Below are 11,615 nucleotides of genomic sequence, written 5' to 3' on the forward strand. Positions count from 1 at the left end.
GCCAAGAAAGGGAGAAAAATCCACCATTTGGAAAGACAAATCCAAATGGTATGCGTACCATGAGGACTGTGGTCATATCACAGAGGATAACATAGCTCTTAGGAAGGAGATCAACTACCTCTTAGGCAAAGGATACCTCAACGAAATCCTTGGAAGAAGAAAGGAGAGATCTAAAGAGAAAGATTAGGATCCTCAGAAGATCCTCGAAAAATGAGGATCCCCTCCTGCTGACGCCAAGGTAATCAGCGTGATCTCTGGAGGACATGACATTTGTGGTACATCTTATTCTATAGAAAATAGGCATGCCAAGTGTGAAAAACAGAAAAATAAGAAGGGTCACGGAAGAATATGTCAATCACAAATGAGAAAGAGATTACATTCGACGAAGCAGATAGACAAGATATCCAGGATCCTCACCATGAGGGACAGGTGATCACTCTTTACTTCACTAACCATTTCGTCATAAGGATCCTTGTCGATAGAGGAACCTCAGTCAACATTGTACTCCTGGACTCATCAAAAAGAATGAACATCCCGGAGTCCAAAATAGTTAGAAGATCCTCAGTGCTGATTGGATTCAGCGGTGAAACCAAACACATAGTCGGTGAGATAAAGCTACCTATCTACATAGAGGGGGGTAAACTCTATGTAAGGTTTTTGTGTAATTGATACGTTATCCTCGTATAATGTTATACTAGGTAGACCATGGATCCACGAAATGAAGGTTGTCCCATCGACATATCATCAATGTGTGAAGATGCCCACCTCATGGGGGACAGTGAAGATTACAGGAGATCAACAAGAATCCAAAGAATGCTACAAGACTTCGATGAAATCTTCAACAATACCACGATAAGCATATCAATTAAAGCAGGGGGCACGAGATGTGCTAGAAACAAGTAAGCAAGATGTAAAGGATGTTCCCCTGAATCTTGAGGATCCTGAAGCCAAAATTCTCATAGGATCCTTAATGCCTGAACAAATTGAACAAGATCTAATAAAGTTCCTCAAAGCTAGAAGCAACACATTTTCATGGAAGCATGAGAACATGACAGGTATAGATAAAAATATAATAATCCATAAACTTAACATTGATCCATCTTTCAGACCAATACACCAAAAGAGAAGGAATGATCAAGAAGTAGAAAAACTTCTTAAAACAGGAATGATCAAGGATGTGAAATTCCCAAGGTTGCTAGCTAATATGGTCGTGGTATAAAAGAACAATGGTAAGTGGATAAAGTGTGTAGATTACACAGATATTAACAAGGCTTGTCCCAAGGATCCTTTCTCTCTACCACACATAGACTTCATGATAGACTCGACAATGGGTCATGAATTATTAACATTCATGGATGCATCTGCGGTACCCCAACACATCCAGATGGTGCCATCCGACCAAGAGGTTATGACATTCATAACTCCAACATGTATCTATTGTTATACTGTCATTCCATTTAGTCTTAAAAATCTTGGTGCAACATACCAAAGGCTAGTCAAAAAGATGTTCAAAGAGAAACTGGGGGACACCATGGAAGTCTACATCGATGACATGGTGGTCAAGTCTAAGAAAGCTGAATATCATCTCAAGGATCTTGAAGAAGCCTTCGACATACTAGACAAATGTAACATGAAGTTGAATCCCTCCAAGTGTCACTTTGTAATGAGATCTGGCAAGTTCCTTGGACACATGATGACCAAAAGAGGAATTGAAGAAAGCATGGAGCAAATCGATGCCATCCTCGATCTAAGATCACCATCCTCGACAAAAGATATTCAAAAAATAACAGGAATAGTGGCAGCCCCAAACAGGTTCATCTCAAGATCTTCAGAAAGATGCAAGCCTTTCTACGACATCTTGAAGAAGAACAAAAGGTTCGAGTGGACCAAGGAACACGAAGATGCTTTCCAGGAACTTAAAAAAATATTTAATTTCAGCACCCCTATTAGTAAAACCATTAGACGGGGAACCATTTCTTCTCTACCTTTCAATATCCTCAAATGCGATGAGTGTAACCTTAGCTAAGGATCTTAACGGGGACCGACATCCCATCTACTATGTAAGTAAAAGTATCTTGGATCCTGAGACCAGTTACTCCCACCTTGAAAAACTTATACTTGCATTAGTAACTACTTCTACTAAATTAAGATGCTATTTTGAAACACATCCTATAAATGTAAGAACTAATTATCACATTAAGAATGTTATGAGAAAACCAGAAATGTCATGAAGGATGGAAAAGTGGTCCGTGAAACTAAGCACATATGACATAAAGTGTGAGCCAAGATCCGCTATAAAATCTCAAGCATTGGCAGACTTTGTGGCTGACTTTAGTGATGATCAACAAGATGAAGTATACATCGAAGCCAAACAACTTCTAGAACAAGAAAACATGGGAATATGGACACTATTCACAAATGGAGCATCAAACCAAAAAGGAACTGGCCTAAGGATCATACTAAAATTGCCACAGGGGGACATCCTACCCCCAAGCAATTAGTTGTGAGTTCAATGCAACCAATAATGAGGCAGAATACGAGGAACTAATCATGGGATTGCAGTTAGCCAAGGATCTCCAGGTATTCGTCAATTCTTTATTATTAACTAACCATTTTAATGGATCCTATGCAGTAAAAGGAGAAAGACTAGCACTATATCTCCAGATCCTAAAAAATTTAGCTTCCAAATTTGGAGCATTCAGCCTAAACCAAGTTCCTAGAGAAGATAATGTTGAAGCAAATGCTTTAGCCAATCTAGGATCTTCTCTTAGGACCCCGCCATAAACAGGACCCGATAATCCACGTGTTGATCGCAACGATCGAGGATCCTGCCAAAAGGTTTTTGGCTGAAGGATCCCAACGATTACGAGGAAACTACCAACGTCGCTACAATCAAAGACCCAGATCCTTAACTTCCTCTTAGGATCCTCATAGAAGGTCTCATTCTAAGTTTCTAAATTTGCTCCTTTTAGTCCCTCGTCTAAAATATATTTACTTTTGGGTCGAATAATGATTGTTAATAATTTTATTAATTTTTATTATTAACTTTATGTATTTATTTTTAATTAGTTTTTTTATTAGTTTTATTAACTAATTTTATAATTATTATTAATATTTAATTAATCGTTTTAAATGTATATAGTTATATTTAATGCTTTTATTTATTTAACTTTAAAAACTTATCTTTAATTACATAGTTGTTTATAGTACTTTTTTAATAATTGAACGAAAAAAACATACTATATGTATTTATATGTACATATTAATTTTTTTTTTCTAGAGTGCTAGAAAGGGACGCCGGCCAGGCCAATACATAGTTCTTTTCTTGAGGATTGAAGGTCGAAGAAGAGTAGATAAAAAGTAATATATTCACAGGAACCATCCTCTTCTCTTTCCATCGGCTTCCTTGTTTCCATCGTATTGTTATTGTTTGTTATTGTCCGCTTGGTTCCCTAGGCCCTCAGTCCGTCCTTACGCTTTGATCTCGTCCTGATTAGCCCCTGCTTCATCTTCTTTCAACTCATGATATGAATTCATCCACTCCTCCTGCCGCCGCTGATTCCCTGCATTCATCGGTTCCTAGGAGAAATTCGAAGCGACCCAAATGTAAATCTCTTCAATGATAGTAGCACATATGCCATCAAATACATCGCTTATTCTTATTATTACGGTTGGGTTTTGATTTGGATTTGGATTTGGGTTTGGGTTGGTATTTTATTTTTAGAATATCAAGCGCATATATCTGATCTAGCTTTTCCTTTTTAAATTTCCGTTTTTAGATTCTAGGTTTACTCAGCAGGAACTTCCAGCGTGCAAACCCATTCTTACCCCAAGATGGGTGCGTATCTTTTATTTTTTTTCCTCCTCCTGTGCTCATGCTTCTTAAAAATTGAAAGAAAATAACTTTATTTGGTCAGGTGATATCGGCTTTCATGCTTGTGACGATCGTCTTCGTACCAATAGGACTTGCATCCCTCTTTGCTTCCCGCGATGTATGCAGAAATCGACTGGAATTTCCTTATCGGTTTCTTGGCGCTAGTAGTAACTTTCTAGTTTCTGTCTAAATAGGTTGTCGAAATTGTTGATCGCTATGATGCTGAGTGCGCACCAACGGGCTCAAGAAGTGACAGGGTCCGATACATACAATCCGCTGCTGACAAAACCTGCAATAGAACCCTCTCTGTAAGACGCGACACTTACGCAATTGAAATTTAGAATCTGTGACTTGTGAGTCATAATCTAATTTGAGTCTATGATTTAGGTTCCAAAGCATATGAAGCGGCCTATATACGTCTATTATCAGCTTGACAACTTTTATCAGAATCACCGAAGGTACATTATTACTTACTTACTGTCTATACTTTAGATCCATGAACAGTACATTATTACTTACTTACTGTCTATACTTTAGATCCATGAGAATGAGTACAACAAAACAAACCCTTTGATTTTCTTTCTAACAATGTCACTTATTTTTTGCAGGTATGTTAAGAGCCGAAGTGATCAGCAATTGAGGAGCCGAAGCAATGAGGATGATACAAGTTCTTGTAAGCCTGAAGATGATGCAAATGGAAGGTCGATTGTGCCTTGTGGGCTGGTAGCCTGGAGTATGTTCAATGATACTTACAGCTTCTTCACTAATAACAATCAACAATTACCCCTAAACAAGAGAGGCATTTCATGGAAAAGTGATAGGGATCAAAAGTTTGGCAAGGATGTCTTCCCCAAAAACTTTCAAAATGGAACACTTATCGGTGGTGCAAGTCTCAATGAATCCATACCAGTAAGCCTCTTAAATCCAAGTTTGAATCCAACCTTTAAATTGGTTATGATTTTTTTTTCTTGTGTGGATTGGTATAGTTAAGTGAGCAGGAAGACCTTATTGTGTGGATGCGGACTGCAGCTCTTCCAACATTTAGGAAGTTGTATGGGAAGATAGAGGTGGATCTTGAGGCAGGTGATACAATAAATGTGATTATGAAGAACAACTACAACACTTACAGTTTCAATGGGAAGAAGAAACTTGTGCTCTCAACAAGCAGTTGGCTTGGTGGAAAAAACAATTTTATTGGTATTGCATATCTGGCTGTTGGTGGCTTGTGCTTCTTACTAGCTATCACTTTCACCATTATATATCTTGTTAAGCCAAGGTAATTTTTCTACTTCGTGTTATTAATGTTTATTCAGGTTATTTTCAGTTAGTGTTGGTTTGCTGGAATCGCTCAAAGAAAAAAAAAAAAAAAACCTGTTTGTTTGTTTTGCCTCATGGAATGGACCGGACATTCTTGAAGGAATATGGTTCCTTTAATTTTGTTGAAATGGAATGAATCAATGAATAATGTTTATGTTATAAACATTAATGACACACAGATGTTTTTTTTAAAGAGATTCATTCTTTTAAGTTTTAATTAAATTACAATTTTATCTTTACATCAACTAAAGTATTTATTATTTTGATTATAATCTTATTTGAGTTTTAATTAGCTTTTATTATGCTTAATTCTATATTTTTGTGAGTAGAAGTTCATTAATTATAATTAAAATCATGCATCATAGAATAAAGTTGATTTTTTTTTTAAAGTTAAATTTTATATAATATAAAAAAAAACCAAACATGATCATGGACTATAATGACTCCATTCCAAACAAACTCTCACTGTTGATAGTGTTGAAAAATGTGACATGATCATGCCTCAAGATAAGCACACAACTCATGAGTCATGCTAATGTTATAATTATATGAAAATGAAACAAGTTGTAATTTGTTCTGATCCCATGCTGTGCAGACGTCTTGGAGATCCATCTTATTTGTCTTGGAACCGCAATCCAGGTGGTCACTAATTTATGCAAAAAGTGTTGTTGTACTTGTATCTTCTTGTATGTATTTAACATCTCATCTGTTTTCTATGAGGATATCATTCAATTCTTTAAACTTTATAACTTGTGGATAAGAAGACTCTATTATCGTGAAAGTGTTTTTAGGTTACTTTACTGTATTTATTGTCTTAGGAATTATTAGTAAAGTGGGACGTGCCATCTTGTATCCTGTAACATAAAATTCATATATGCTTGTTTCGTGCTTCTTTCCCTGCTGCCTTGAGAACAAGAACAAGATGCTTTTTTTTTGCCTTCATACTATCTGTTTTAACTTTTAAGTATCATGTTATTATGTGCTCCTCCCCTACTGGAGCTAGGCTTCATACTATATGTGTCTCTCTATTCATTAAGGTTTTGTTTGGTATTTTGCATAAATAAACAAACTTATTTTTGGAGCTTATTGTTTGGTGAGACAATTAGAAAAAGTTATTTGAGATGATTTATGATAAACTTATTGGGCTTTTTCCAAATATACCCTTATAGTTAGTTTTTTAATTATATATTCAAATGTCTTTTTATGTCATTTCATATTTATCAACCAACATATCAATTGTTATTTACCAAACATTCAGATAAGATCATTTACCAATTCGTGTCTTTGGTTAGGGATGTTATACGGGTCGGAACCGGACCGAACCGAGTCCGAATAACCCGAAAACCAAATAAGGGTAACTGCATGAACTGGAAACCAAACCAAATAACCAATACGGGTTTGGTTTGGTTATTACCTAAGTAATTTAAATAATATGTACAAGATGATTAAAAACCTAATATAACCGTATTAGGATTCTACAACGTGAATAACCGGAATAACATTTACAATATGATTATAAACATTATATTTTTTATGACTTTTGTAGCTTATGATTCCATAACAAATTGTAAAACCCGATCTAATGTATCAATCGCAGTGACTAGATTTGGTGCGGAATCCCAATCTAATGATTAACGCAAAACAATTATGATGAATTAAGAACACAATTATCGAATCTTCAATGCACACTATATTGATCAATAGTCTAGTACATAAGATTCTCAATTACTGTCGGTTCTCTCTTTCTCTCTATACTCGATATCAGCTTCTTGGAATGACCAACCCTTAACACGGATGAAACAATACAATATATATACCTAGACCTAATTACAAAGGCCTAGCCCAAAACCCAAACCGAAAACATCATTAAGCCCACCGAAATCACATGGTGATTTCGGTCCAAACACCACCGAATTCATGGTGTTTTCGGTCCTAGACCGAGAATTCTAAAAGTCATCAAAAGTAAAGTATAAACCACAAATCATGTCGTAACAATCTCCCCCTTGGTTTATAACTTTCTTTTCTTTTCAGTCTTCTCTTTGTTCTTGACCTTCGACTTTTATCTTCGATTTCTTCACAACTTCAAGATGAACATATGAATTTCTACATGAATGACTTCATCTTGAACAGTTGAACTTCCTTTAAAATTTTACTTTGAACGCACATTGGGTAAAGAGGTTTCTTGTATAGGCTCTTTAAAATCAGTACTTTCATCTTTGAAAAACTTCAAAGATAATTATAGAGAGACTGATTCTTCTAGATTGCAGCAAATTGATTGAGGAGGATTCAATGCAATTCGTCACATAACTTCAAATACAGCTTCACCTTGTTTTGGGGGTTGAAAGGTTGTGTGTTGAAAAATAATCTTCACTTCTTGTTCCTTCGAATGAATATTCTTTGTTGATCACATATGCGTCTTGAAAAGTAACCATGAGTAAAAAGTCCCTGTGGATCACAGAATCATAAAGACCCTTCTCACCACAGTCGTTCAAGGACCCAACCTTGGCTCAGATGGAGACTACTCGCAGTATTTGTGTGAACACCGAGGAACGCACTGTGATTTGTTGAGTATCGGAGAACTACCCGTAGCTATTTTTGATGTTAACCCCTACATATCCTCGATCAAAGATCTCAATACAGTTTTTCAATTTAACAAGTTAACTTGGCTCTTAGCGAGACGCTCAATGGTTTCTGAATCTTAGCTGAGTGTACCATTCTAGTGCCAATGAGAGTTAATTAGGAATAACTCACAAAACCATCCTGTGATAAAATATCTGAAGACATATTTCCATAGTTTAGCATGACACGAGGTCAAGGCCCTTTGGCGCGACATTCAGCGATGATCGTGCCCTGCGAGGTGAAAAGGCTTCAAAAACTTGTGAAGAAAATACAAAAAGTCGTTTAATTTTTCAACGCCGCCCCAATACTAATCATATTTTTCAATCATGTCCTTCCCGATTAAACAAAATTGGGGAGTCGCCGCCCATTCCATCATACAAGTTTGGTAGTTTTTTCATTAGAATTTCGATTGTTTTATCATTTGCACTAGCATTGTCTACGGTTATGGTCATTACATTATTGATACACCACTCTTGAAGACAAGTCAACAACGTGAGCCCAATGTCTTCTCCCTTATGACCATCTAAAGATTTAAAGTTGATAGTTCTTTTGTGCATGGCCCAATCTTCATCAATAAAGTTGTAACATCCCAAGTTCAGGAATATAAGTTCGGGGTCTTATGTGGAGATAAAGGAATTGACTCGGCGAGTAGGTATCTTGACTCGTCGAGTCAGAGCGGGTGTTTTTGGTCACGTGTTAAGTGACCAACTCGCCGAGTCGGTGGCATAACTCGATGAGTTGGTCTGGAAAGAGAAAACCCTAGAATTTAGGGTTTGTACCCTATTTAAAGGATCTTATGTCCTCACCTCAGCCTCTTTGTTACCCCTTGAGAGTCAGTAACCCTAAAATCGTGTGTGAGCCATTGGTGAGAGTTTTTGAGCTTTGGAAGGTGATTCTAGTGAAGGAAGCTTGTAGATCAAGAGGCTAGCATCAAGGAATTCGTGTAGATCCAGAATCTACTTCATCTTGGGCACATTTTGGAGGTAACAAGTCATTGCCTTGAGCTCTTCCCTTCTAGATCTATTCTTGTATGATGAGTTGGGACTATTTAGCATGTTTGGAATCCATTTCGGGTTTTGGGACTAGATCTAGGGTTGCAACTTCAGATCTAGACTTATCTTGGTCCATGGAGGCATAAAGTATTAGCCCTTTAGCTTGTTTGTGAGCATTCTTGTCTTGAACCTTCTCTCTAGCTTGTATTGAGCCAAAATCACCTTGCATACACGTAAAGTTGAAAACTTTATGTGTAAAACTAGCCCTAGGAGTCCAGATCTATGAGTTGGAAGCAGTGGGATGGATTGAAATCGTCTGAATGAGGATGACTTAAGTGAACTCGGCGAGTCTATTATTGGACTCGACGAGTCGGGTCGCAAACCCTAACCCATCTGGTTATGATAAGGATCAATGAGTTGAGTGGTGACTCAATGAGTTGGACGGTCTAGGACTCGGGGATTGGCGAACTCGAAGGGTCATGGGGTGACTCGGCGAGTTGAGTCGTGATATGAGGATTTTTTAGAGCTTAGGAACTCGGCGAGTCAGTGGGCTGACTCGACGAGGAGGGTCAATTAGGAAGGCTGACTTTGACCAAGAGTTGACCAGTTTGACTTCCAAGGGTATTCGGGTAATTTGGGCACTTACAGATATGGTTTCATCAAAGTGTTAGGTGGTGGAGTTCGTGGATGTGATCGGGGGATTTGAACCCACCTCTTCAGTTCGACATTTCAAGGTGAGTCATCCTCACTCTATCAACAGGGTCTAAGGCACCAAGGCCGACCCTTTTTTGGATTTTGTACTTGTACTTGTTTGATGTGGTTATGATCTGTTAGATCGGTATCAGGATAGACAGTATGTTGTTATGCTCTTATGATCCGTTAGGATGATGCTATGTCATTGACCTGGTTTAGGTCAGTATCTTGGTATATAGGATGATGCTACGTTCAGTGACCTGGTTTAGGTTGGTATCCTGGTATATAGGATGATGCTATGTTAGTGACCTGGTTTAGGTCGGTATCCTGGTATGTAGGATGATGCTATGTCAGTGACCTGGTTTAGGTCGGTATCCTGGCATATAGGATGATGCTATGTTAGTGACCGGTTAGGTCGGTATCCTGGTTAGGATGTTGCTATACTATATGATCTGCTAGATCGATTTGTTTGTCTACGGACTGTTATGTGATTATATGTTATATGTGCACATGGTTATTTGCTTGATGTTGGGTTGAGGCGGTCCTGCTTTGTGCTGAAGGCCAACATACCCTACGAGTGGTCCGGATAGCCCGTAGGCTCGTATGACGGTCCAGTCATACCGAAGGCTCGGGATATATCCAGATAGATTGAAGTCCCGGTGTGGGAGGTCCAGTCATACTGTAGACTCAGAGAGTGGACTGAAGGCCCGGTGTGGGCGGACCAGTCACACTGTAGACCCGAGATACATGGTTGTTCTATATTTGCTGAAATGATATGATTATGGTTATATGAGGTTGGTATTTTGGGGATAACTCACTAAGCTTTCAGGCTTACAGTTTTAGTTTATTGTTTCAGGTTCAGCGGATGGCCGCGGGTAGGCGAAGGCGTGACCTTACATTTCCTCGATTGACGATTATGATTTCTGGGAACTCTGATGTGTAAACTATTTTGAAAACAGATTGTAATAATTGAATGGTTTCAACGACTTAAAAGTTTTAAATTGGCTCGAATTTTATGGGTGTTACAAGTTGGTATCAGAGCCTTGGTTTGAGTGAATTAGAGGAACATTCGTGTGACTCCAATCTCAAATCAGGGAAAGGTTTTCAAAATAAATTCTAAATGGTTTTCAAAATAAGTAAAAGCGGATGCGAAGTGTACGATCAGCCGGAGTCAATAAGTAGACCCTAAAATACCATACTGTTATTTGATATTGTGATATGTTAGAACAACATGCTAGTACTAGGCTATGGATCTTCAGGAATTGCATGATAGAATTGCCTGATTTCTTGATGCCTGTTGGCCTAGGGTTTTCCTTATATGAGATTGACATCATTAATGTAGTTACTTGTGTATGCATCATAGTTGTATATAATTAAGACCATATAGCCTGATAATGTTTGATCTGGCCTTATGTTCTGTCCTCATTGATTAGGGCTTAGGGTAGAATTGGATATTCGAAAGTCTATAGGGTCCAGCGTTATGTATGGCTAGCCAGGATAGGCCAGTATTGTCTATGTATATTGTTAGAGTGTTGTGGTGATACTTGAGACAAATATGGGTAGGTGTGGAAGGTAGTATGGGCCCGTACTACTGAAAACACAGAACGCATACGCGTAGCAAGGAAGTCACAACCCCTGGGGTTTAGTTGGAAGTTGGTTCCTAGTTATGGTATGGATTATTCGAGACGTTTTGAGACCAGATCCGGATTAGGATCGAGAACTGGCAGCCAGGATAGGCAAGTATTGTCAGAGGATCGTGTCAGGGAGATCGTTCGGGGATAAATTCCGGAGATGATTGGGTCTTTCAAGACCACCATGGTTGAGTATTTTGTCGAGCGTCATGCAGTCATTGCTGAGACAGTTGCCACGTCAGCTTTAGCATCTGTAACAATGGCAAGGGGAGGAGCTGGTCGAGCTTCTTAGTTCTGGGACATATTTAGATGAGTAGAGGGCTGCAGTTATTTAGGAACAGGAAGATGATCGGTACTCGTTATATTTTCGCGGGTGAAGCGGGAGAGGTTAGCACACAAGTTTATAGATTTGAGGCTCGGTGGTTTGCTCGAGGCTGGAATATGGGTCGCAGGAACTCCGGAAAGGAGTGATGATTATGTTCAGTTGGG

General features: G+C 38.3%; 2 protein-coding genes across 2 annotated transcripts; both read left to right on the plus strand.

Annotated features, from left to right (window-relative positions):
• The first annotated feature begins 348 nt into the window (after window positions 1-348).
• On the plus strand, window positions 349-856 carry LOC145064311 (uncharacterized). Its single transcript, XM_079011786.1, has 2 exons — window positions 349-637; window positions 699-856. Exons 1-2 carry the CDS (start codon window positions 349-351, stop codon window positions 854-856), a joined length of 447 nt encoding a protein of 148 aa, XP_078867912.1.
• A 2,428-nt stretch (window positions 857-3,284) lies between these two features.
• Window positions 3,285-6,087, plus strand: LOC145061711 (ALA-interacting subunit 3-like). Its single transcript, XM_079009253.1, has 8 exons — window positions 3,285-3,606; window positions 3,780-3,838; window positions 3,918-3,992; window positions 4,069-4,182; window positions 4,262-4,332; window positions 4,483-4,783; window positions 4,861-5,150; window positions 5,787-6,087. The coding sequence occupies exons 1-8, from the start codon at window positions 3,528-3,530 to the stop codon at window positions 5,839-5,841; spliced, it is 1,044 nt and encodes a 347-aa protein (XP_078865379.1). The 5' UTR covers window positions 3,285-3,527; the 3' UTR covers window positions 5,842-6,087.
• Window positions 6,088-11,615: the final 5,528 nt, after the last annotated feature.

This window comes from Lactuca serriola, chromosome 7, assembly GCF_051521515.1.
Source record: "Lactuca serriola cultivar US96UC23 chromosome 7, Lser_US96UC23_V15, whole genome shotgun sequence".
In the NCBI taxonomy this organism is placed as follows: domain Eukaryota; kingdom Viridiplantae; phylum Streptophyta; class Magnoliopsida; order Asterales; family Asteraceae; genus Lactuca; species Lactuca serriola.